General features: G+C 41.7%; 1 protein-coding gene across 1 annotated transcript; it reads left to right on the forward strand.

Annotated features, from left to right (window-relative positions):
- The first annotated feature begins 467 nt into the window (after positions 1 to 467).
- arfgef2 (ADP-ribosylation factor guanine nucleotide-exchange factor 2 (brefeldin A-inhibited)) lies at positions 468 to 27,410 on the forward strand. The gene is made up of 39 exons (XM_017433477.3): positions 468 to 803; positions 3,884 to 3,914; positions 5,151 to 5,274; positions 5,884 to 6,030; positions 6,877 to 7,056; positions 8,325 to 8,589; positions 8,674 to 8,814; positions 8,899 to 9,026; positions 9,558 to 9,691; positions 10,656 to 10,890; positions 10,980 to 11,079; positions 11,783 to 11,922; positions 12,627 to 12,735; positions 12,807 to 12,993; positions 13,101 to 13,212; positions 13,570 to 13,775; positions 13,861 to 13,945; positions 14,120 to 14,291; positions 14,374 to 14,525; positions 14,728 to 14,856; positions 15,471 to 15,629; positions 15,735 to 15,882; positions 15,996 to 16,092; positions 16,171 to 16,211; positions 16,305 to 16,474; positions 18,274 to 18,425; positions 19,239 to 19,411; positions 19,534 to 19,694; positions 19,790 to 19,920; positions 20,722 to 20,851; positions 20,929 to 21,064; positions 22,082 to 22,220; positions 22,358 to 22,415; positions 22,556 to 22,664; positions 22,756 to 22,895; positions 23,512 to 23,689; positions 23,821 to 23,959; positions 24,754 to 24,871; positions 25,939 to 27,410. Exons 1-39 carry the CDS (start codon positions 632 to 634, stop codon positions 26,101 to 26,103), a joined length of 5,493 nt encoding a protein of 1,830 aa, XP_017288966.1. The 5' UTR covers positions 468 to 631; the 3' UTR covers positions 26,104 to 27,410.
- Positions 27,411 to 27,693: the final 283 nt, after the last annotated feature.

Genomic DNA, 27,693 nt, shown 5'->3' on the forward strand with positions numbered 1-27,693 from the left:
ATGGAAAAAAATATCTATAAATAAGGTTAAATATTTTTAAAACTGTAAAAGTTGCTAAAACTAATAGTCACAGCACCCATCTCATGAATGAGATGAATATTTTAATATGTAATGTTCAGATGTAATCAGACTGCAAAAACAGGAAAACAATAGATTGACACTATTAGTAGAAATAAGAGTTTATTCAGTTCTTATTCGTCTGTTTAATTAGGCTTTGTGGTGTTTTGCCGCCATCTGGTGGACATTTCATGAATCGTTCTATTCCTCGTAGTTCACTTAAAGTTCAAAGCTCCTTAACTGTGACAATTAAATGTTCTGTAAGCTCATTTAAATCACGTTTAGCTCATATTCCTGTCAAAGTATGAGACCGGAAAAATGGATGTTTTATTTTGGGAGGACACGTACTCCTCTGGGGCTTTTGTGTTGTCAAACTGGAGGGCTGTAGTAAAGACAGCTGAGAGTCACGTGACGTGACGTGTAACCAACATGGTGGCGCTGAGCTGAGACACAGAAGCCCTACCGGACGGACACCGACAAGCCTGGCTTTCGTTAGCTTTCCTCGTCACCTGCTGTTCGGCAGGGCCAGGCCGGGGATGACGGCCTGAGAGAGGATCGGTTACACGGTCGAGAGATGCAGGGACAGCAACACAAGCCGCCGCCGCCGCAGCAGCAGCACTCCCAGTCAGAGAACAGCAGAACCAAGAGCATGTTTCTGTCCAGGGCGCTGGAGAAAATCCTCTCTGACAAGGAGGTGAAGAGGAGCCAGCACTCCCAGCTGCGAAAAGCCTGCCAGGTGGCGCTCGGTACGTACTTTATAATCTCCTCCGTTTCGTCCCGCGTATGATTCATGTCGTTATTTGTTTATTTATCTGGCTTCTCGGATGAGCTATATTAGCATTAGCATCGGAGTGGCCTTTAGCGTCCGCTCGTCTGTCCGTTACCGACAGCTGGGACTAATTGTTTATGTGCTGTCATCACTTTAGTGCTTTATTGTGAACCCTTCTCTGTCCTGTGACCTGTCACTGCTGTCAAAATATTAATTTTAACCGGTTAAAACTGAGCTGCCGTTAGCTAGCTGGGGGCTAGTTTAGCTAAACGGACCAATCCTTGTGTTGTACGTAGCACTGTCACCCAGCCAGACAGTCCAGTCCTGCTGTGCACTAAACTCTACGGCAGGCCGTTGTATCATATAATCAGACTTCACACACCTATTTTTTGCTTTTCCAGAAATCAATCTTCTTGTTGAATTTGGTTTCGAGTTCTCCACGTATGCAATTTTAATCAGGAGGACCTGAGTTCATGAGCTCTAAAAGCCCTTAAATTGTTTTAACGGATCGTTTTGACACATTTTGGGTAGACTGGAGTGTGCATAATTTTATAGTAGTCTTTGCAAAGTGTGAAAACCAACATCAAAAACAAGTGTCGCCCCTAAATACATCACGCCGTGCAGTTTGAAGGAGTTCACTCCAGTAGTTTTCCAGATATATTGATATTAAACCCTGAAATGCAGGTACACATTCAACGTAAACAAAGCACTCTGACTCTGCTGAAAACCACTTAAAGCTTGAGTCACATGATTGGACCTACATTAAGCTGGCTTTAGTCTCCGCAGGTAAACAAATCGAACACATTAACCATCAATATGAGAGAAAATTAGGTTCTTGCTTTAATTTGTATTTATTTTTTGGTTCTCATGACTTTGCAGTGAGCGCCTTTAATTATCCATAGACAAAAACAACATTTTAGACACCTTTCTGTCCCCATTTCATGTAGCTTAAACAATATTCTTTGTAGAATAAAATGAACATTGTGGAAATCTGAAAAAAACAATTCTTATGACAAAAACTTCACATTTCGGATATCTTTAATTTGATGGTTAATGTCAAAAACAGCTTTTTAATACTGAAAATCACATGAGATATCTGGAGTACATATTTAAATATGTCTAAAAAGGTAACTTGTAACCATTACCACCGGGATTGTAGACATCTAAAATGTGAATTTCTCTCTAGTAATTATTCTGTTTCAGATATCCAGAATGTTCTTTTTTAGACATAAAGAAAAAACCTGTGGATATCTGCAGCTAAAATTCTGCACACCTGAATGGGAAAAGTGATCTTTAAGGTATCTGAAGTGTTTGATGATAGAATAAAAAGCATTTTGGATTCAGTTCGTCTGGGAGAAATTGAATTAGACTGGATTTTTAAATCGGTTACTGCTAACTATTATGTGATAAACCTTCTTGCCATAGACGCAGGGTATCTAACTCCCGGATACTCTAACGTCCCGCTTCTCCATTCACCACATGTGCAGGTAATGTTTCACACGTCATGGTGCCGTTGGTGTTTTATTATTCAACCCAAACAACCTGCCTGTTGGCCTGAACCCACCTCGCTCTGAAAACCTTGAAAACATTGTCGTTATAAACGCTTCAAACGTCCAATTCCGTCTGGTTTTGTAAATTAAAATGAACAACGTAAGAGAAACGTTGTATTACATTTATGAGGAAGAGGTTGTAGAAAAACAGATTTAAACCCTTGAGTTTTGCGACAGTTCAAGGTCTTGTTTGCTCTTTGAAACTAAATCATACAGAGGTGTTTTAAAAGCTTTTGAAATCTCAAAAATTATTTTATTTCTCCCTTAGAGGCCTGAAAATCATCAGGTTTCATATCTGCCAGCAACGCATGTATGTAAATCTTTGGTTTTGGTCAATAACCGCAGCTGACTGTCCTGCAGCTCGGAGGAGTTTGGCGCCTTAATTCTTTTATAGATCATCTGTTCGATGTTTCCTCACATCAACCGCCAACTTCTAGTTCTCTTCAACTTTTCTGTACGATTACAGATGAGCCGACGAATCGGCCGACATCGACCACTTTGAAAAAAGTAGGAAAATGAAGCTAGAGTGGCAGCCGCTCACTGCATCCCACAGTTTAGTTTTTATTTTTAAGCAGAAATACTCTTCTGCATATCGTTTTTAAAAGGTTGTTAAATATACGCTTCTTTAAGTTGTATTTTAGTAAATGAAAACTGCATATTAGCCAAACAACAAAACAAAAAAACAACTCATACTGATCGACCTCTAATTAAAGGAAATAAAACTCTGAGATGTCACCTTTCTTCTTCTTTTGACCTTTTTTGGTAGAACAGGGATTCAGCTCACAGGTTCTGTTATTTTGTATGAATTTGACGAGTAATATTCAGAGTCATTGTTTTACTAACGAGACGCTACCTCGACCACAAACCATGACACTACCACCACTGTGTTGCACCATTTAAGCCAAACAGTTTAGTATTTTGTCCGCTGCTTTCCTGGTCGTCAGTCGCTTAGAGATGAACTTTCTTTGTGACCTTAAAGATTTCACACCTCTCAGTCTTGTGATCTTTGACGGATAACCGCGAGGATTTTCTGATTTTTCTGTTTGTGGATTGGAGTCCGCATTCTTTAAAAAAGTTTTCCAATCTGACGAGCGCCAGCAGTCTTTATTTCTAATCTTCCCAGAGAACATTCAGTTTATGTTACCATAAATGTTTTACCGTGATGAACTGCACTTTTATTTTATTTAAATGATTCAGGGCACATCCTCGCGTGTGATTAAAATCATTTGGCTGCAAATTTAGCCACAAAACATTTAATTATTGAGGCTCAAACTGTTCAAATGACAAACGTGTTAGGCTGAATATTCTTTTTTATTTACTGTAAGGACTTCTGGACATTGGATATTCTCTGTCACATCTGTGCTAAAACCTTAGGCTCTTTAAAAACCTTCCAACACTGCTGTATTTTCTTGTCATGCAGAATAAATAAGTATTATTATCTATTTCTGACACTTGAATGTGCTGCTTTTGGGACTGATTACACATCTTGTGTCTCCCCTTTTTGTAGATGAAATCAAGGAAGAACTGGAAAAACAAAAGTAAGTATTACTAAGACTTAAGGTGGAATCTCACTGTTCAAGAGGGAGTTTCTCGAACGTCTCCAGCATTTACGGCGACTTTGAGGTGGTTCTTAACTTCGTCTCACGGGTCGCAGAGGCGCGTAACCCCGCCAGCTTGCCTCAAAATTATGTCTCCAACACGTATCCAGAGCACTGGAGCTGTATTTTGACTCCTGCAAAGGAGCTCTGCTCTGATTTAAAATAAAACAACATCTGACACAAATGTCCAGGTCTAAAAACCAAGCTGATGATAAATAATAATTAATAGAAACTGGAATAAATCTGCTGTCTTCATTTTCAGAAGTGGATTAAATGAGAAGTGTGGGGGCGGCTGCTAAAATAATGTGCACGGCCAAGAATACAGTTTTACAATCCATGCGCACAAAAATAAGTTGTGATTTTAACAAACTGGCTGCCCAAAATGCAGTTCAGTGAGATTGCAGCTGAAAATTTACTGATTTTCTTGAAATTTTGAGTCACAAACTAGTTTTCCTTCTGCAGCTCTTAAAGGGCCTCATTTGTTTTGCGTGTGGTTGTTTACATTGTATTTTAAATGCTGCCGCCATCAGACCCCAGTGTGAACGGTCTTCAGGCTCGAAGAGACCAGCAGAAGACCACGCTGTGGTTACGGGAGTAAATATGGACGCTGCACGTGTCTGGCGCAGAATCGTGACGTCTGTCACACTTTAATGATGTAAACGTTGCATAAAATGCAACATGACCGTTTTCGCTGAGGTAGCTTTGAAAAACATCAGATATATAGATCTGAGTTAGGACCAAATATGAAAGCAGCCTGGGTCTGAAATGGAAAAAAAATCTGATTTGCGATGTTCTGACTGTCATAAAAAGTCAGACATGGATGACATACGGACAACTTTGCGGATTTGGAGCACTTTTGCCTGCAGTGTGAACCCAGCTCAGTGAGATACTGGCTTTAGTGTTTCAGAAGCTCCTGACAGCAACATTCAGATGGCATGTCTGCTGCCGAAGACAAGCAGTTGTTTTATTGGTTAATCATTCAGTTTTTATAACGTTAAACAGCCAAACCTTTATATGTTGCAAAATAAAAGATGTAAAGTAAATTGTGTCGGACAGAGTTCTGAATAAGTTCTTAATATCAGTTGCATCAGTTGCATCGGGATCTTGACCGTCCGTATTTTAGGAAATGTGTTTTTTCTTTTCTTTTCTTTTTTAAATGAGCTGTTTGTCTTCCAGGGATGGTACGGTGATCCCACCCAAAGCAAACTACATCGAGGCGGACAAATATGTGCTGCCCTTCGAGCTGGCCTGTCAGTCAAAGTCCCCCCGGATAGTTAGCACCTCTTTGGACTGTCTGCAGGTCGGTGCACACACACACACACACACACACACACACACACACACACACACAGCTATGGGATAATAAAACTGTGAAGGGTGGTGTGTAAGATCACATTTCACAGGCCTGGCTAATCGCTTTACCATCAAAACACTTATTTTTTATATTTTAGCTTCACTCTTACGGTTACACAGATTATAATTTATCAGCAATCTTTGTTGATGTTTGATGTAAAGAGGAGTTTGTGACGGTGATGCAAATAAACACAATGTTATGGGCTTTATTTATGCCTTTTACTATTACTTTAAACTGCTTTATTTGATTTAAAAGGTTATTACTAAATACTGATTTGATGTAAAAATGCTTTGGCTCAGTTTATAAATATTTGGTACCAACCTGTCGATTCTTGTGTCAAATGATGGAAATCTGTTTACCCTGTTGTTGTTTATTTTTCACATTTGTGTTTAGGTGCAGTCATGAACAAACCTTAAATAAACTCTAATCTTTTACACACCTCGTAACAGATTCAGAACATGTTTGACCAACTTCAGTCTCAAAGAAAGCTCGTTAAAGCTCGTTAAAAACTCGGCCTCCGCTGCCCTGACCCGTGCTCCGTCTCTCCTCCGTTAGAAGCTGATCGCGTACGGCCACATCACAGGCAACGCCCCGGATAGCAAAACCCCGGGGAAGAGGCTGATCGACCGGCTGGTGGAAACCATCTGCAACTGCTTCCAGGGTCCGCAGACGGACGAGGGGGTCCAGCTGCAGATCATCAAGGTACATCCGAGGCCTCTCCTTCCACCCGGCAGCTTTCAGGTCCTCCAGCTGTCAGTTTTAATGTTTACCTCGCATCCAAACTGGTAAATGTCTCAAAACTGAGACTCCCAAACATGAGAGAGTCACATAAAAACCCACAATTCTGCAAATGTGGTGTGAGTGAAGAAATGTGACAGACTTTAATCTTTTATGTGATGCAAAAAAAACAAACTTTTTCTTGGTTCAAATTTATTTTTGTTGCTTTTAACAAAGCCACATAGTTTTGCGACTGTGGTTAAACTTACATCTAATTCCTTTTATCTCCAGATTTTATATTTTAAAAGAATATAGGCCTTAAACCTTAATTCTAAAGAACTCTAACTGTAAGGAAAAAGTAGGAAAACGTGCAGGGAAAATATTTGTAAGTGAAGTTTAATATTTAGAAAAGTTACTAAACACAAAATTCATAGCATTCATCTCCTGATTGAGCTGAAGGTTTTGATATAAAATAGTTAAAATAACATAATCTTATATGTCTAATACATTTTTTGCTCTATGGTTTATATAAAAAATGAATTAAATCTTTGTTTTATCACAGTTGAAAAAGGTTTATTAACAGATTATTGATTGGATCCTGTTCACTGCTTAAGAGACCTGAATGTTAATGCAGTTTACTAAAAATAGCACTTATTGTATGTTTTGATCAGTAATTTAGATTTAAGCTGAGACTTTACGCCCTGAAGATGGATTAACGAGTCGGCGTGTTTGAGTCGCAGATGGAAGGAAGTCGGACGGTGATTCAGCAAGTGCAGCAGCACAAGACATCCTGTCTGATAAGAGTCTCTGCTTCCTCTTCTGTCTGTCCAGGCCCTGCTGACGACGGTGACCTCCCCGCACATCGAGATCCACGAGGGCACGGTGCTCCTCACCGTCAGGACCTGCTACAACATCTACCTGGCCAGCCGCAACCTGATCAACCAGACCACATCCAAGGCCACGCTCACGCAGATGCTCAACGTCATCTTCGCCCGCATGGAGAACCAGGCTGTCAGTTTGAGCTCATTCTAGCTCCGTAATCAGGAAAAACATGGACGAGAGGAATGATTTTATTAATTATTCGAAGTTAATCTGAGATATAAACAAAATAAAGTTCATGTTTTCGACACTTCGTGAGCAGAAGCGAAATAAAACGCAGAGGAATTAAAGCTGCAGCATTAAATCTAAATTATAATCCTCCTGATCTTTTTGTTTTAAAGGGACAGCGTTTGTAAGTGAGGTTGCTTGGAGTGCTTATGAGCAGTCAGTGTTTTACCTGCAGCAGTTGGACTGGTCTCAGTTTTAAAAGAGTTGGGGCAGAAGTCAAGCTAGCATCATAAATTAATGTTGTCACATTTCAAGCTGTATTTTTTACCCACTGCTCTTTTTTCAGAGACAAGTTGTTCAGGTTGATTCTGGTTAAGATTAAATTTAATTACCTTCCAAAGGTTTAACACAGGCAATTATTTGTTGCAACAAAGATACTGATTAGTTGAGAAAACTGTGTCAGTATAAACAATCATGTAGAGGGGATGTGTAAAAGAATAACTTGCACAGTGTTGGCTTAATGAAAGATTTCAGTTTGAGTTGATATTAATTAGTAGAAATTCATTTTCAAAGGGCCCTGTTCTGATTGGCTGTTACCTTATTTCTCCCTGATTATCCAAACTGAGGTTTCTCTGACTGCTGTCTGTTGCAGGTAAGACACTGACTGTTTAAAAACTGCATGCAGTGTGAACGCTGAAACAGAGTTAAAGCCAAAAGTAACAAAATGCTAAAAGCTAAAAGCTGAAGCATTCATCTCCTGAATGAGCTGAAAATATCACAAAGTCTGCAGAAGTACTCAGATTACAACAGACATGGAAAATAACTCAACAAGCAGCACCTTTGGCTCCAACCGTGTAATTGCTGCTCTGCTTCCTGTTGATAATTTACAGTTTCTGCTCCTGTCACATGAATGGCAGCCATGATTAACAATACCTGGCTGATGATTAATCTTCACACGAACTGCGGTGCAATATTTTATCTTTAAGACTTAAAATGAATGCCACCAACTTCATGCATGATTGATTTTAAATATATAATGGTTGAAATGCAAGAATCCATCACTTTAAACAGATGATCCCTGCTGTTACATCAGTACATCGGCATTAATGTCCATTTAATGCCTTTTTTATTGGGATAAAATAGATATTACATTGTTACTCTGATGAAATGACTGTTTGAGTTAATTTAACTGCTGTACGTGGCCCGTGACTCTTCTTCTGTGGTTTCCACAGGCCCTGGAGGCTCAGGAGCAGGAGAAGGAGCGCCTGCGTCTGCCCCAGCAGAACCCGTCCCCGGTCCCAGGCAGCCAGAAATCCGGCTCCCCGCGGTCTGACCGGACTCCCACCCCTGAGCCGCAGAGCTCCCCGTCCCCCGGGGACAGCAACTCGGACGTGGTCACCGCCCGCTCTACGCCCCCGCCGCCATCTTCTGACCAGGACACGCCGTCAGTCAACGGGGAGCCTGATGGTGGATCGGAGCAGCTCACACCATCGAGAGGTGTGGTGAATTTTAAGCTCCGATACCAGCGTAAGTGGAATAAGACGGTTTCCTTCTAAGGCTCTTTCTTTTTAATTAAATTAGATTCGATTTTTGAAGACGAAGGTGTCGAGGTGCCTCCTGCAGCAGATCAAGACGCGGACAAACCGGCGAGCAACTCCAACCCGAAGGAGTCTTTGGCGCCCAAAGGAGAACACGATCCTGCAGAAACAAACTGTGAAATAGGTCCATTTGTTGCTGATTCACTCGCGTTTTTACATTTTAATAACCGTGACCTAAACGTGTTGACCCCTGTGTCCTCTGCTCCAGGTGGGGAACATCCAGAACCTCCTGTTCCCGAGCAGACGGGACCCGTTCCCCCCAGAGTCCGAACGGAGGCTCAGCAGATGAACGGCATCATCGAGGACCGCTCTTCTATTTCTTCCACGGACATTCTGGTGGGCATGTTTTATTTATTTGTTTTTACTGTTCAGTTAAAAAAGAAAATAAATTTATAGAGTAAAAAGAGAACAAGCCCAGAAATGAGAGCGAGACTAAGTGAATACTTGTACCCTCAGGCGTCTCTAAATCCAGTTTTTATTGTTTGTTTTTTTTTGTCTTAGCAGATTGTTTTATCTGAATAAAGATCATTATCCTGAACATTTGAGTTACTTTAATAATATGTCCATGAAAACATTTGTGAAATTAGTAAAAATTAGTTTTGAAGGGTTGTGTGTGACTTATCTAATTATGTCTTTGTGATGAACTGATGTTATCTTGAACATAATTAATTTCTGACAATTTCTTATTTTTTCTTGGCTCTTTTTTTAGGTTATTTAGACATTAATTTTTACCAGTGTGTATGTTTCTTTAGATCAGACCAGTTTTATTTCTGTAGCTGCCACATAAAGCCATCTAATGCAGGAGAATGTGTTTGTAGGCACGTATTTGTCTCACAGAATGAAACTGACTTCCCTGATGTGTCTCAGGATGCCGATGCTCTGCAGGGACCCCACAGCGCCGCTCGGTTCTCTCACATCCTGCAGAAAGATGCCTTTCTGGTGTTCCGCTCCTTGTGCAAACTCTCCATGAAGCCTCTCGCTGATGGACCTCCGGACCCAAAGTGCGTATCCGACCCCCCCAACATATAATAACACCTCTGGGTCTTATTTAACATTATATTTTACAGCCTACTGTTTTAAAACACTTCCTGTAAAATCCAGATTTAGCACACGGGAAACCCGCCTTTCCTTATTTGTTTTAACTGTTTTTATTCCCTCGGTGAACATGAATGCAGCTGCCTTTGAGCCTCGTCGGCCTTTTCTGTCCAGGTGTGACTGTCATCTCTGGTTACTGTAACATGAGACGGCAGGCCAGCCAGTGGAAGTAGGTCAGAGGGAAATGAGCGCAGGAAGAACGTCACACAGAAGACAGTCCGGCCCTCATTAGATATCACATTAAATTAACCAAATTCCACACAGTTCTAATGTCTGGACTCTGCAAAAGACAGAGAAAAATAAGAAACTGGAACAACAAATGTGTGTAAATGCTGAACCAATCTTTTCCCTCATACTTTGTGCTATTTTAGCTCTCCACATATCAGATATTTCAGCTCATTCAGGGTGCTTTGCCTTTTGTTCTTTGTAACTTTTATACTTTTTAAATGATTTATCCAGATTTACAAATATTTTCCCCACATAAATACTTTAAGACCTTTTCAGTTCCTTCAAAAACATTGCTCTTTTTTGAAATCAGCTTTAGCTACTTGCTCTATTTTTGTCTCTTTATGCTATTTTGGCTTTTAGCTACCTTTCTGCAGCTGTGAGCTTTTAGCTATCCTTTAGTTGCTTTTAGCTACAGTTTGCTACTTGTCTGCTACCTTTCGCTTTTTGCTACTTTTACCTTGTAGCTAGCCGTTGCTGTTATTAGCTTTTAGCCAGTGTTCTGCTTCTTCTTTAAATGTCGACGAAGTCATTCATTTCTCAGCGTTCGGGCTGTATTTTTGCAGGAGATGCCGTTTCTTTTGTTGAAACGTTGATTTTTATTTTCTGCTGGTGATAAACGGCCCCTCTCCTCCTCCTCCGCAGGTCTCATGAGCTGAGGTCAAAGGTCATCTCCCTGCAGCTGCTGCTCTCCGTGCTGCAGGGTGCGGGGCCGGTGTTTCGCACCCACGAGATGTTCGTGAACGCCATCAAACAGTATTTGTGCGTGGCGCTGTCGAAGAACGGCGTCTCCTCTGTGCCTGAGGTCTTCGAGCTCTCACTGGCCATCTTCCTCACCCTCCTCTCCCACTTCAAAGTCCACCTGAAGATGCAGATCGAGGTAAACGCCGCAGACCGTCTCATATTGAAATATGTGATAAATGACAAGCCAGACTGCTTCTTCTTCACACCGAGTCCTCTCTACCTCAGGTGTTTTTTCGGGAGATTTTTTTGACCATTTTGGAGACCTCAACCAGCTCTTTTGAGCACAAGTGGATGGTCATTCAGACGCTCACACGCATCTGTGCAGGTAAAGTCAAACGAAAATCTGTTACACAGTTTAATGCAACGCTTTGATGCTGGTTTGGGAGAAAACCTTGTTTTTCTGGACTCCACGTTGGCACGGGCAGGTTCATCGAAACGATGCATGCTGCGCCTTTTGGTTTTTCTAACTTTTTTATTTTTTAAAAATGAACATTTTTGGTTTCGTTGAGTTGAATGATTTTCAATTTTGGCTACTTTTTAGGTTTTAGGTTCTTCTTTTGCTAATTCTTTGCTTTAGCTTCTGTTTTAATTGTTTTATCCTTTGTGTTAACTTTAGCTTTTAGCTTCTGTGTTGCTGGTTTTAGCTACAATCTTCTAATTTTAGCTTATAGCTACCATTTCTCTGGTTTTAAGTTGTAGATACTTTATTGCTTATTTTAACATTTAGCTACTATTTTGGCAGTTTTATCTTTTAGCTGTGTTTTGATTATTTTAGGTTTTAGCTGTTTTGTACCTGGTTTAAGGTTTTGCTAATCTTAATGTTTAGCTGTTGTGCCTATTTTAGCATTAGGCTACAGTTTAGCTAATTTTAGGTAAAGTGTGATAAGCAGGTCACCAGGTGCTGCATTGCATCCAAGCTGTTAGAAAAGCAGAAATCTGTTGATTTCAGCTGTGGTTTCTCCTCAGTGGTTCATAAAAAGAATAATATTTTTAATGTTTATTATAATCCGTTATGTTTCTTCCCTCAGACGCTCAGTGTGTGGTCGACATCTACGTGAACTATGACTGCGATTTAAATGCTGCAAACATATTTGAGCGTCTCGTCAACGACTTGTCCAAGATCGCTCAAGGCCGGAGCGGCCAGGAACTCGGGATGACTCCTCTGCAGGTAGATTTTTTTATTAAATGTCGCTGCGGTGCCGTTCTGGGACTCAAACCAGCTCCTCACACTTTATTTATTTCTTTTTACTAATTAATCACAGCTGGAGTTGCAAACTTTCCATTGGAATTAAATCAGGAATTTAAAAGATTGAAGGTTGCTCCCTTAAAAGGATTTTAAACATAGTTGGGGGAAAATATAGCAGAATCTTGTCGTACCGTGCAATGAGACGTACGTCACCCTAAAATGTGATTAACTCTCACCTGGACCTATAGAGACAGATGGAAATACTAATATGTAAAGATTTTCTTCAGAGCTGTAAATAGTTAAAAACATGGAAACACATCATATAATGTGAATGTTTTTGTTCAGAGTTGTGTACATGAATTTAGAAAAGGATTACTGCAACAAAAAGAACCGTAAAAATGGTCAATTTATTGTTATGGGATAATGTCAGGGATGTAATCACCTGTTAATTTTGATTATAAACTTAAATCGCCAACAATTTCCAGTTTTTTCCCTTTAAATTCTAATGGAAAGTTTCCAATTTGGAGTATTTTTAGAATTCCCCAGTTTAACTTCCTATGAAAAGTTTCTGAAAAGTTATCAGAAACTTCTGTGCAGCTGTTTTTACAGCACGTAGTTGTAGTTTAAAGTATTTTTAACCAGAGTTTTGGGAAACCTGAGTTTGGCTTCCTGTGTAATTCCTGCAGGAGCTGAGCTTGCGTAAAAAAGGCTTGGAGTGTCTCGTGTCCATTCTCAAATGCATGGTGGAGTGGAGCAAAGACATGTATGTGAATCCGAACCTTCAGGCTAACCTGGGTAAGAGGACAGCTGTAGGATGTGGAGCGTGGGGATCGCTTCGTGTAGTTATGGTTTTCTTTGGTTCTCAGGTCAGGAACATCCGTCTGACTGCGAGGGTGGAGAGCTGAAGCTCCCGGAGCAGATGGCGGGGCGTCGAGACAGCATCAGCTCGCTGGACTCGTCCTATTCCAGCGTCCCCGCGTCCCAGGCCGATCACCCAGAGCAGTATGAGGTTATCAAACAGCAGAAGGAGATCATCGAGCAGGGCATCGATCTGTGAGCTCGGCTTCTTGGCCTGCTTGGAAATGACCGCAGGCATTCATTATAATAGCTGCTTTTCTGGAGAAAATGAATATGGATTTGTCCGTGTGTTCTCGCTGCAGATTCAACAAGAAGCCGAAGCGTGGTGTACAGTACCTGCAGGACCAGGGCATGCTGGGATCCACAGCCGAAGATATCGCTCAGTTCTTACACCAGGAGGACCGACTGGACACGGTGAGGACTTCAGCAGACTCATCCACTGCTCGGTGCTCTTTTCCTAATAGTTTTGATCGTTTTATCTTTTGATCTTATTCTTTTTCTTTCAGCTGTTCCTTTTTCAGGCCTCGCCATCACCCCCGTCCTCACTCCACCTCCCTCCATGTCCTCTCTAACTGCACCCATATATGTCCTCTTTGTCTTTTTCCAGGCAGCTGCATCTCACAGTTTTTCTAATTTTAGTTCTTTTTTTGCTTTTTTTAACTAACAATTCAGTTTCAGCCTCTCCAGCAAGTCATTCGGCGCTCTGCATTTTGCAGAAAATGATCAGTTCTTGAGTTTATCTTGTATATTTGTGTGTCTTTGCTCTGACAGACCCAGGTTGGGGAGTTCCTCGGTGAGAATAACAAGTTCAACAAAGAGGTGATGTACTCCTACGTGGACCAGCTGGACTTCTGCGGACGGGACTTTGTTTCTGCTCTGAGGATGTTCTTGGAAGGTTTCCGGCTGCCGGGGGAGGCCCAGAAGATCGATCGGCTGATGGAGAAGTTCGCTGCCCGGTACCTCGAATGCAATCAGGGGTACGAGCTGCTGGAAAGGTTTCGTTGTATCCAACTGAACGCGGAATGATGTAAACTTAAACCTGGAGTTTGTTTGATTTTGCAGCCAGACCTTGTTTGCCAGCGCAGACACTGCGTACGTGTTGGCGTACTCCATCATCATGCTCACCACAGACCTGCACAGTCCTCAGGTGAAAACCATTTTTCTCAACTTTGAAGCCCTTTTTTTTGTGTGTTTTCACATTTTGCTTGCTGTTGTTAACTGACGGACTCAAGAGTTGTCAATAAAAATAAGCAGTGCATAATTTTTTTCGCCCTTTAAGGAACTGCGTGGTGCATTTTTTTTAATTATTTACTTTCTGTAGGTGAAGAACAAAATGACAAAGGAGCAGTACATCAAGATGAACCGTGGCATTAACGACAGCAAAGATCTGCCTGAGGAATATCTCTCCTCAATATACGACGAAATTGCAGGCAAAAAGATCGCCATGAAGGAAAGCAAAGAGTTTTCCATCACCCCGAAGTCCAACAAGCAGAGTGAGTTCTTGCTTTTGGATTTCTAAAAAGATGCTCAGTGTCTTCTGGACACGAGAAACATTTGGGGCCCTTCTTCCTGCAGGTGTGGCCAGCGAGAAGCAGCGCCGCCTGCTGTACAACATGGAGATGGAGCAGATGGCGAAGACCGCCAAAGCTCTAATGGAGGCGGTCAGTCACGCTCAGGCGCCGTTCTTCAGCGCTACACACCTGGAGCATGTCAGGCCCATGTTCAAGGTAACGCTTTGGAGTACAGTGGCTTAAATGTGAATACAGAATATAAAAATTACATATCAAGGTACAAAAATGGATATCCAGAGGGTGAGGAAAAACTCTAGATATAATTACCGTATGACTTCTGCCATGTTTACTGTAGTTTAACTAGAGGGTTGAACTGTTTAAAAAATGTACGTCTACTTATGAGTTTTGTCTTTTGCAGCTGGCATGGACCCCTTTGCTGGCAGCCTTCAGCGTGGGTCTGCAGGATTGTGACGACCCCGAGGTGGCCTCGCTGTGTCTGGAAGGCATTCGATGTGCCATCAGGATTGCCTGCATCTTCAGCATGCAGGTCTTGGTCGCGCACTTTTATGCCTGATGTTTGAAAATGCAGAAACGATCCGGGTTCAAATCCCGGACGAGCCCCCAAATATTATATATATTGTTCAAAGTTTCAAGGGGAAAAAGGACATAACATGTGGCCCAAAACTAACACATGAGGGAGAAAACCTCAAACCAAACAATTAGTTGTTCTTCGGTTTCGGGCTTCTCCCCTAAACCTGTGATCCTCAAACTAAACAGGTCTGCCGATAACTCCCAAACACAACTAATAACTAATTAAAACTATGATTAACAAAAATGACATGACACAAGGCTGGCGTCTATAATCAGTGGTGGAATTGAGCGTGAAGCTGGAGTGCGGGACAAACAACCAGCAGCCTCCATCTTTCAGCCTCTCCTCTTTAGCGAGCGGATCTCATTACTTTTTAAAGTCTCGTCATTCAATCAGGTCTGGAAACAGAGGACATTTTAATTAAAATGACACGGGCATGTAACACCACTACAGAGAAGGTTTTGTTTCTTTTGCAGTGTTGACCATCATATTAAAAAATCTAATTTTTAAACTCAACTTTTAAATTCAAGTTAGATCTATAAGCAGGTAATGACTGAGCTTTCTGTTTGTAGTTGGAGAGAGACGCGTACGTTCAAGCCTTGGCCAGATTTACGCTGCTGACGGCCAGTTCCAGCATCACGGAGATGAAGCAGAAGAACATCGACACCATTAAGACTCTGATCACCGTGGCCCACACTGATGGAAACTATCTGGGAAACTCCTGGCATGAGGTGCAAAAAGATGTCATCTTGAGTTTACGTATCGTTTTATTCGCAGGTTTCAGGAACTTGTTTTCTTCTATTTATGCACATAACATGAAGCTTTTTGTTTTGTAGATCTTAAGGTGTATTAGTCAGCTGGAACTTGCCCAGCTGATTGGCACCGGGGTGAAGACGCGCTACATCTCAGGGGTGGTTCGGGACAGGGAGGCCAACATCAGGGGCTTACCTCCTGGTACTGAGGAGTTCATGCCCCTGGGTCTGGGTAGGTTACATTCACAATTTAACCTTCATGCAACACCATCTTCGTTACGTCTAATATGCATATTTATAAATACGCTGTCTGCCTCTTTAGTGTACCTTCTGCTCATGTTGCAGGAAACCTGGTTGGAAGTCAGGACAAGAGACAGATGGCTCACATTCAGGAGTCCGTAGGAGAGACCAGCTCTCAGAGTGTGGTGGTGGCTGTGGACAGGTGGGGCATGACTAAAAATATACACAATAAATAATTTCTGTTGCTTCACATGTTAAAGCTCCTTCTGTGTTTTGGCAGGATCTTCACTGGCTCCACCAGACTGGATGGAAACGCTATCGGTGAGTTTATCCAGCTCGGCTTTAGCTACAGCAGGTACGTGTTTGAAAGATGGGGACATTCTTTCATACAACCTGCGTTCATTTCCTTCCTAGTGGACTTTGTTCGGTGGTTGTGCGCGGTGTCCATGGACGAGCTGGCCTCGGCGCACCAGCCGAGGATGTTCAGCCTGCAGAAGATTGTGGAAATATCTTACTACAACATGAACCGCATCAGGCTGCAGTGGTCTCGAATTTGGCAGGTTATAGGAGATCACTTCAACAAGGTCAGTGGTGCAAGAGATACTTCAGGTTAGACGGTATTTATTTTCAGAAGCCCATTATTCTTCTTAAATGCAAAGCAGCAGCTAATTCTTTGAGGTGTGCTACATATATTCTGACAGTGTTTTACAAAATGAGGTCAAAGAAACTAAAGTAACTAAACTGGCCTCTTTAAAAGATATATTTTGACCGTACAGGAGTGATGATTAAGCCATCACTATCAGAAAGTGCCTCCAAAATATTAATTCTTTTAATATCTTAAAACGATTGCGTGGGTTCCCAGTTTACTTGCGTGAGTTGCAGAAGCTTGCAATGTAGTCCCTTGAATTCTGAACAAAAAATTGTGCATTAAGTTTGATTTTGTCGTAGCACCGGAGCTGTATTTTTCCTGCACGGGAGCTCTCCTCAGACAGAAATAATATAAGTCTAAAAACGACACTGAAGATAAATAATAATTTTCTTCCCTGCAAATTTGAGTCTCCAGCTAGTCTCAAACAGCCACAGCCCAATGAGATACAACCGACAGGGAGAAAGATTAGGATTTGTAGCGTTTTTATATTTTTAACACGCTGAAGGAAAGAAAAATCTAAAGCTTTAAAAATGCATCACCAAAAATCTTTGCTCTTCTCACAAAGACGTCAGATGCTGAAGTTCCTTTCTGCAGTTTTTTGTTATTAAACTCAAAGCAAATCAACATGTCAGCTCAAATTGGCTTTTTTTCCCCAAAATCTACTTTAAATCGTCAGTTCTGTCTTTAAATGAGGTAAATGCATCTTAAGATGAAAAACAATATGATATTCTGACTCTTATTATATTTCATTTAATTAAATCAAAGCCTAACTGCAGATTCAGTTTGTGAAACACTAAATATGCCCCTTGTTTCAGATGTTTTTATCTATTTTTGTTACATTTACTTAAAGTAATCCTCTTCTGTATGACCACATGGTTGTTGTGGAGTTTTGACCCACTCTTTTTTGTATCATTGATACAATTTGTTGGTGTTGGCAGCTTTTTTAAGCTCCCTTCACAGGTTTTTAATCAGGTTGAGGTCCGCACTTTGACCGGGTCGTTGCGACACCTTGATTGTTCTGTTTTTCAGCTGTTCTCTCGTAGATTTGTCGCTTTGGGTTTGGATTCTTTGTCCTGTTGTGTAACAAAACTCCATCTGTCAGACAGATGGTCTCAGATTTGACCACAAAAGACTGATATAGATTGGAGCTGTTTTTGGTTTTCCATCTGCAGCTTTTTTTTCTTGTTCAGTCTGAATGAATGTGATGATTTTCACAGAAGGAGGTGGAAGCATGCCCTTAAAAACAAGGATTGAGTTTTGTTGTTTTATTTGTTAGTTGCTGCTTGCTGCACAGCCTGGGATGCAATGTATTCTGCAGATGGGCTGGTTAGCTTTATTTATTTAAGCACCACGTTTCTTTAGCATCAACACGTTACGATGTCAGCCATGCCGTAGGGGTGGAAATTTCAGATTAGCTGCTGGATTCGAGCTGGCCATTTGGTGTTTGTACCAGCTGCTAATGGTGCAGCTTTCATGGGTTGTTTTGAGCAGGCAGCTGTTACTGGAGGAAAAAAGTTAACAAAGCAAGATATTCAGCTTGTGGTTTGATCATTTTTAAACACGAAGGAGGATTTCAGCTGCTGAAGACTCAGACATGTTGGCCATTTAAACTAAATCAGCTGCTCATGTCGCTCAGTGCTGCTTTAAACACTCATGTAAAGTTTTCTGAATGTTTGTGTTTTTTTTTAATTGTCTGAAAGTTTAATTCAGCGCTGACTCTTCCGTCCTCCGTAGGTGGGCTGTAACCCCAACGAGGATGTTGCCATCTTTGCCGTGGACTCACTGAGGCAACTTTCCATGAAGTTCTTGGAGAAAGGAGAACTGGCCAACTTCCGCTTCCAGAAAGACTTTCTCAGGCCCTTTGAGCACATTATGAAGAAGAACAGGTGATGATTTTTGTAATAAGTATAGAATATAAGAGGAGGAACCACATATTATAGATATATTCTATATATGTTAGATATGCAAAAAAAACCTGTAGAGGTTTTCCAGTAAAACATTAAACATAAAATGCTAATAAATGGAAAATTTAATTAATGCTGATATGGACTCCCAGGCTTTCTTGATCTCGAAAGATTCAAAAACTTCTCAGAACTGAAGAAACCTTTCGGATGAGACGTGAAACATCTTAAAAAAAGTTTCTTCTTCTGTCATTATTCATCTATGAGGCTGTTCAGATTTGTTTTTACAAATCTGTTATGGGTGATTTGACTGCAGGAGGTCAGCTCTAAGCTCAGACTACTGTCCTCTGATTTATACAGCATATTATAGCATTCAGTGACCACAGCAGGTCCAAAAACACTCAGAAGAAACATTGAACCAAAGAAAAACTCACCTGTACGAGGTCCTGTTGACCTCTTTAATTTATAAAATCCTGCAGAAACAGACAAACAGTTCATTAAAACTTTTAGCTGAAAAAAAAACAAATAACAAAGCATGCCTTTAAAATAGTCCTAAAGTTTGCTGTTTATTTATCTTTATTTATCTTGAGATGTTTGCTAAGTTCAGTAAGAGGTCCTACAGCTTTGCTCGGGACGGGTTGTGTTCAGACTACCAGATTAAACATTTTCAGTGCTCACTGAGGAACTTCAAACCTGTGTTTAGCGCTATCCGATCACAGCCAGGTAGCTAAAAACAGGTTTAAACCATTTGAAACGACGGGTCTGGATAACCGCTCTGCGTTTGCGGCCCCCCCCCAGGTCCCCCACCATCAGAGACATGGTGATCAGATGCGTGGCTCAGATGGTGAACTCCCAGGCAGCCAACATCCGTTCTGGTTGGAAGAACATCTTCTCAGTGTTTCACCAGGCTGCTTCTGACCACGATGAGACCATAGTGGAGCTGGCTTTCCAAACAACCGGGCACATTGTCAGTGAGTATGACCGCACATCTCACCGAGGTAGTCATCCGTGGCTGAGGCGATGGAACGTAGGAACCGTTGTGGGTCTGGTATGGCACTGAATAGAGATTTATGTTTTTTTCCTTTCTCATTAGTGAACACCTTCCAGCAGCACTTTGCGGCTGCGATCGATTCATTTCAGGACGCGGTGAAGTGTTTGTCAGAGTTTGTGTGCAACGCAGCTTTTCCTGACACCAGCATGGAGGCCATCAGACTCATCCGACACTGCGCCAAATACGTCTCTGAAAGACCACAGGTTAGCAGCTTGTGTTTATTCGTCCCGCTCCATGTTCGTATGGGAAAAAAAAACCAAAACAAAATAATGAAAGCGAACGATGCGTTTGCGTCCAGGCCCTGAGGGAGTACACCAGTGACGACATGAATGTTGCTCCCGGTGATCGGGTCTGGGTCCGGGGCTGGTTCCCCATCCTGTTCGAGCTCTCGTGCATCATCAACCGCTGCAAGCTGGATGTCCGAACCAGGTAACAGATTGAATCAGTCCAGGTTTTCCAGATTGATTTGAAGTTAATGACCATCACTGAGGAAATCTTAGACAACATTTTAGAAATAATGCTGCCTCTTTGGATTCAACCTATTCATTTTCTTTAGAGATTTTCTTACCAACATACCTTTTTAAGAGTCGCAAAAACAAGTGAAATCTTAGTACTAAACAATGATTTGAATAAAAATTAGTTAATTGTTTGAAAAAGTAAATTAAGTGCGTCTCTCAACAGAGGCAATATTGATTATTTTGAGGCACAGACTGACTTTTTCAGGGTCATACATCTGCTGAAAATCCTCAAATGCAAAATATTTTTGTCTTCAAGCTTTGAAAAGTGCATAATAGTATTGCTTTCACAATAAACTGATAGTTGATGCTTTTATCAAATAAAGAAATTCAAGTTGGTTTGCTTTTAATAAATCCAAAAACTTTATTTTGGATTTATAGGTTCTTGAATTTTATCTTAAATCATTCAAGGTTATTAACTGCCTTCTTCAAAGTCTTTATTTATATATATTTTAAATTTTACCAAAGAAAAACTCAAATGTTGCTTCATATTACCACCTTTGGTGAGTAACAATTAAAAACAAATATATATACTCTATAAGAAGATATTACCACAGCAGCACAATCCTAAAGAAATGCTCGGATCTGACTTTGAAGGTTCAGGAAAGCCTGTTTTTGACCTCTTCACGTGTAATGTCAGTGGTTCCATCTTGGGGCTGTTTTCCCGTCATGCAGCACAACTGATTCCTCGGATGGTTGACTTTGTTTTGGACAGAGGTCTCACAGTCATGTTTGAAATCATGAAGAGTTACGGCCGCACGTTTGAGAAGCACTGGTGGCACGACCTCTTCAGAATAGTCTTCCGCATCTTCGACAACATGAAGCTTCCAGAGCAGCAGACGGAGGTCAGAGTTTTAAGAATAACAGCTGCTGAAGAATGAGGAGGAAAACTTTACTGATGTAATGTTTTGTTTGCTTTCAGAAAACCGAGTGGATGACGACAACGTGCAACCACGCTTTGTACGCCATCTGCGACGTGTTTACGCAGTTTTATGAGCCCCTCAGTGAAATCCTGCTGGAAGACATTTTCACACAGCTGCAGTGGTGCGTGAAGCAAGGTGAGAGTTCATCGCCGCCGCTCGTATCACTCCACTGCACCTCTTCACATCATTATGATTTTATCAGCTGCCTACTATAAATGCAGGTGGTGTGCAAACATCATTAATGTGTGGGTGGGGACTTCCCAGAAAAAAAGCACTAAAACTACATCTAATTACTAACTTTGCAAAGCAGAATAAAGCATTTTATACATCATTCAGTAAAGTAAAAAAAAAACTGAGCAAAACATTATTCTGACAATATCAAATTAGTAATGTTTTTAAAAAAAATCAAAAGTAGTTCTAGATCAATTCGGCATGTTTTAAAGAGCCTAAATTATGATTTTAAACTAACACATATGTTGTAATGGACTTATGTGTTTAATAATCATTTTGGCTTAATTTAGTACAAAGTAGTAAATCTGCAGGGTGTCTGGGCTCTCCCTTAGAGATCGGGTGAGAAGCTCGGTCATCCGGGAGGGACTCAGAGTAGAGCCGCTGCTCCTCCACGTCAAGAGGAGCCAGTTGAGGTGGCTCGGGCATCTGGTTGGGACGCCTCCTGGACGCCTCCCTGGTGACGTCCCACCGGGAGGAGGCCCAGAGGAAGACCCAGGACACGTTGGAGGGACTGGGGACACCTTGGGATTCCCCCGGAGGAGCTGGCCCAAGTGGCTGGGGAGAGGGAAGTCTGGGTCTCCCTGCTTAGGCTGCTGCCCCCGCGACCCGACCCCAGATAAGAGGAAGAAAATGGATGAATTACTACAAAGTTCTTTCGTTTAGCTAAACAGCGAGTCAGTCATCTCTCACTGTCTGTGTTGTGTTGAAAGAGCCAACTCTTCTTTATGCGCCAAGAGGAAAAATAAGACGGATTCTTTAGATCTTCCTTATGTTCGTTTGTCAGCTTGTTGTGTGAAGCTTCCCCACCTTCACTGCGTTAACACAACTCTTCTTAGTTCAGACGTTGAGGCTCCTGTTAGGGATGTTAAAACGTTTGGTTTGCAGCGCGAGACTTTTGACGTCGCTGCCCTCTGATTGCAGATAACGAACAGTTGGCTCGATCGGGGACAAACTGCCTGGAGAACCTGGTGATCCTGAACGGGGAGAAGTTCAGCCCAGAGGTCTGGGACATCACCTGCTCCTGCATGCTGCAGATTTTCCAAAACACCAGCCCTCAAGTGTGAGTATCAAACCAAATCAGTCACTCCAGTCTGGGAAGATGGCAGCTGTTTAGGAGTTATTGCATTGAGGGTTAACCTTACCTCGCTATGACAGCATACAGCGTCTGATTCCTAATCTGTTTGCTTTTATCATCAGTTTGTTGACTTGGCGACCGGCTGGACAGGACGAGGAAGCTGCAGACGGCAAGCATTTTGTAAGCTAACGAAATCAACTCAACCAGTGACGCAGAGATCATAAAACACATGATGCTGCTTTAATTCAGTCGGAACAACTGTTTTACCATAGTCCAGCGCTAACCTGTGAGTGTGCTGTTTGTTACGGTTTGTTTCCCAGGATGCTGATTTTGACAGTCAGTCCCAGAGCAGCTTTGACAGAGCTCTGTCCGAGAGAGGACACAGCCAGATGTCCAGCGACGACACCTGGAAGGGCAAATCCAACGCTAGTGAGTACACAAAACACACACTCATCTTGTAACCCAGCTTCAGAAAGTCCCAGATAAAGTTAATTCTAAAAAACATGTTTCTGCACTCCAGGAGTTTCAGACCAGAGGCTGTTCGCGGGGCTCCTGATTAAATGTGTGGTGCAGCTTGAACTCATCCAGACTGTCGACAACATTGTCTTCTTCCCAGCGACCAGCAAGAAGGAGGACGCTGAGAACATGGCTGCTGCACAGGTACACTGAGAAACACCTGCTCTTTGTCCTTACTTTCTTTAAGACATATTTTATTGACCACCGCCGATAGGAAAGAGTCTGTATGTTCCTTTGTCTGTCTGTTAGCGAAACAATTTCATAAACCGGTGGGAAGATATTATTGAAACTTTCAGAAAGTAGCCCTAACCCTTTAGGAGAACTCCATTCAAGATGGCTGCCACAACTGAGTGCTTTCAAAACATTTCCGGGTTAAGCTTTAAGCTTTTTAAGGTTTTAATAAAATGGGCTTTGCATTTCATGGATTTTTCTTTCTCTCTGAAATCAGAGAAACAAATCAGTTGTTGAAATCAGAAGATTTTTGCCTCCACTCCTGATCTGTTTAAACTTTAAATTGATTTGAATAAATCAGTTTGATCTGATTAATACGTAAGACATGTTTATTGTTTTTAAATTAATAATCTGATTGAAAGGGCTTCATTTAAACACAGCTAGTTGGGGATAAAAGGAGAAATTTGGCTGTGAAGGGTATGTATCACGTGAAAGGACGGTTTTGTGTCCGATTTAACCCTAGAGACAAGAGAGAAACACATGACTGATGTGAAATGATGACTCATCTGATTGCGTGACTGTTTCCCAGCGAGATGCTCTGGCGGAGTCGGAGGCTGAGGGGGATGAGTCTGGTAAAGACCAGGGCATGTACCCGTACATGACGTCAGCGCACCTCTTCAAGCTGCTGGACTGTCTGCTGGAGTCGCACAACTTCGCCAAGGACTTCAACTCCAACAACGAACAGAGGACGGCTCTTTGGAGGGCAGGTGAACCCAAAGCTAAAGTCCTCAGTCATGTTTTAATTCATAAAAGTCTAACGTGTCATATAGCATGAATGGAAAGCACATTAAATGAAGTCTGCTTCCCTGTGTTGTTGTTTTTACCTTTCTGCTCTCAGGGTTTAAGGGCAAATCGAAGCCCAACTTGTTGAAGCAGGAAACCAGCAGTCTCGCCTGCAGCCTGAGGATCTTGTTCAGGATGTACTCTGACCCGAAGCTGCAGGACTCGTGGCCTGACATTCAGACACGCCTGCTGCTGTGAGTAAAACAGAAACTTCACACGATATCGCCTACATTTCGTCAAAACACGACATGTTTTCAGCTACAGGTTTGTACACCTGTCACTAGCACAGTGTGTTAAACGATAATTGTTTTTAGCTTTTAGCTATGGTTTTGTTCAGCACGCCAGTTAGAACTTACTGGGTTTTGTTTTGTATTCCTAAATTTTACAGTAAATACATAAAATGTCAAGACGCAACTTTTAAGAATGCATGTGTTGAATTGCCCTCAGTTAGACGGACAAACGAGTGTTTTTGTTAGCAGAAATTATTGCTTGTTCTCCGATAAACGAACTGTGTTCTGATGCAGATCTCATTAATAATTCATGAGTCTGTGTAATTTGTAGAATATATTGTCGCCTGATTCAATCACCTTGTTGTGTTTGTCACGGAGCAGCTGCACTGACTCAGGCTGTGAGCGTTAACCTTCACTTTTACATGATTTGAAGACAAAACTAAAGACCTACTGTTCCTTAGAGGAATGCATATCACCCGCCGCCTTTCATGCCAGAGCTTTAGTCTGACTCTCAGCTGCTGCCACATCAAATTTCAGCTCAACATCTGTAAAACTGACATGTAATTTGGCTGTGGCAGCCATCTTGAATCAGGTTGACTCCAAAAGTGTTTGTTTCCTGCAAGTTTCATTAAAATTTGTCTGGTGGTTCATAAGTTATTTTGCTGACACACACACACACACAGAGGCAGCGTCGTTATTTTTCTGCAGCAGCTCTGATGCTGAGAGAGTCACGGTTGTCTCCGTGTCTTCTTTTTCAGAGTGTGCACCGAAGCTCTGAGCTACTTCATCAGTCTGACCTCGGAGAGCCACCGAGAGGCTTGGAACAGCCTGCTGCTGCTGCTGCTCACCAGGACACTACGGCTGCCTGACGACAAGGCAAGAACACACAAAACTGACCGCAAAACATCAGCCGGACGTCGAGTGAGGAGGAGCGGGATTGTAGAGGAAGGATGGGAGGGTTTCAGGGCGGCGGGTGCTGCCAGTGTCAAACTGATTATAACAAAACACAATCAGAACTTTAGGAAAGACTTGCTGCAGTTTCACAGAATATGTGAAGGACTGCTGAAAGTTACTGAAGAAGCTGAAACCGGGTTATTTAAGCTAGAAGTGGAAGAACTGCAGCTAAAAGTAGCAAAAAGCAGCAAATTGGTATATAAAGTCTAAAAGTTTAAAAACAGTAGATAAAAGATAAAAGTAGCAAAAGGCTAGCTAAAGTAGCAGAAGGCTAGCTAGAAGCCAAAATTAGCAGAAGGCTAGCCGGAAGCCAAAAGCAGCTGAAGGCTAGCTGAAAGCTAAAAGTAGCAGATCAGTCACTAAAAGTAGCAAAAGGCTAGCTAAAAAAAGTGGGGGTGGGGGGGTGGGGGGGGGTTAGAATACAGGGAAACATTAAAATGTTTATAATTTTAAAATAACTGGAGTTATCACATGTTTTTGTTCAATCTCTGATCCATTATCAAATGTTTTTCGGGACATATTTTTCCAGTAGCTTTCAGCCATGAATCATGCACTAACAGTATGAGTTCATGAGTCAGCGCTGACTCACCTCGCCCCGTGACTCAGGGTTTCTTTTCTGAGCATTTCAGGCCAAAACTATTACAGCTTCTGAAAGAAAGCAACTCCAAGCCCGAGGGAATAAACAGACCACTTAATCAACAAAAGTTATAGCATTATTGTTAAACTGGCTGTGAAGTCTGTTCTTAAAACACGCTGACAGATTGTGTTTATTTGCATGAATGTAGGTTCATAAAAGACGGACCGTGTTGTTAAAAAGCAACAAAGGCTCTTTTATGGACTCTGTGGCGTCACAGACACATTTACAGCTTTTTCTGGCTGCAGAGATTCGAAGAAATGCCAATTAGTTTGTTAATATTTTGGATAATTCAGCCGCTGTGTGTGATGTGGCTGCTGTGTTGGTGTCTAATAAGCACGTTTCTCCTCTTCAGTTCAAGCCCCACGCTTCCTGCTACTACCCCCACCTGTGTGAAATGATGCAGTTCGACCTGATCCCGGAGCTGCGCGCCGTCCTCAGGCGCTTCTTCCTGCGCATCGGCTCCGTCTTCCACATCGCAGCTCCCGACGGCGCCCCCGCCCGGACTCCCGCCTCCTAGGAGGAGTGGGAGCGGAGGGAGAACAGGTGAAACAATAGGACGCGTACGGAGGACGGGAAGGTCCGACGTGCACTCGACACTTGAGACACTTTGCTCCCCTCTTTCGGACTGGACCAGATTACAGAAGGGGCTACAGAGTCAGGAGGAATGTAGCTTTTTAGTCTGGGTTCAGGACTCTGCGTTACTGTCCCTCCCTCTCTGTTCGTTTTGTTTCTCTCTGGGATGAACAGCACTGTGACTGGCACTTCCTGCTGACTTTTGTCTTTCATCTAACGATAACCAGGAAAAAAATACAAAAAAAACACTCTAAAGAAATAATTTATTGTTGCAAAGTCAGTCCTTAATTTTGATGGTTGGTTTTTCTGATTGCTTCTTTTTTTAACGCTTATAGAGAATTACATCTACATGCTAAAAGCAAATAAAATTCTATGGGGTGGAAAGGCTTTTGGCTCACTGTGCCTGTTGGAAACATGTATGCTCTTTCTGTTTACCGTAATATCTGCATTTAGGTAGCAGGTCGTTGCCGGTGTTGGACTCCAACTTTAAGCTGCTGGTGACACGTGGAGGATTTTAAGCAGCTTTATTAGCGCCATCTCTCTGTGGCACAAACCGTCCCGTCGTGTTCCACGCGTCTGAATTCGATTTTACATATTTATTTTTTGCTTATTTGCTTTAATTTATTGTTATTATTTCCGCAGTAATTGCTGGTTTACAATGAAAAGTTGGCGCGGGGTCTTTTCTGCATTCCCACTTTCACGCTGGGTTCAGATCCTGATCATAAAACTCCAATCATCTCATAAAAAAAAAACCCAGTAATCCATCAGTTGGCCTCACAAGATCTTTTTGCACATCTGTTTTTGACACTTTGCTTGTTTTAATTACAAGTTCTGAATGCTTTGTCAGTGTTGACTCACTTTAAGGTGACAGTTTTACAAGAAGGAACAGAAACATCGAAATCTCTGCTTCCTGGATCCTTTGGAGTGTATTCCATGCTTTTGGTTTTCTTTTTTTTTTTTTAAAAAAAACAAAGGATGTATGTAATAATTTAAAGTGCATTTAAATATTTTTTGAAGAGCATTCCTTCCCTTGCAACTATGGATGTCTACTTTTCTTTCCCTAAAACTGGGGGAATCTATAAATATATAAATATATTATACAGTAAATGAAAAAGTACAGACTGTAAAGTTTTCCATGTAAGATACATAAAAATGAGAGTGCTATACGGTTCTATACATAATATTGTGATGTAATCTTCCAAACATTTGGTGAAGTAATCAATAAACCTGAATTCTGGTCTGTTCCAGTCATTAACGGCGTCGCTGACGATCCATTACAAAACAAACCTGCTTCAGTAAACTCACCGTTTATTCTTCTTTCAGTATGTTTTATCTGAATACCAGCCATCTTTATTGATCATGATCAGGTGTTTTATACTAAATATCATGGAGCAAAACTGCCAACAGACCACTACAGTGTCCCGTGATCAAAAACCGCCATTATTAAGAGAAAGATGTTATGTTTCAAGCATGCAGTGTTTACAGCAGGTCACCAATATTCTGCAGAGTCAACAGCTACAGACCTCCAAACTTA

The sequence above is a fragment of the Kryptolebias marmoratus genome, linkage group LG8 (assembly GCF_001649575.2).
Source record: "Kryptolebias marmoratus isolate JLee-2015 linkage group LG8, ASM164957v2, whole genome shotgun sequence".
NCBI classification, from domain to species: domain Eukaryota; kingdom Metazoa; phylum Chordata; class Actinopteri; order Cyprinodontiformes; family Rivulidae; genus Kryptolebias; species Kryptolebias marmoratus.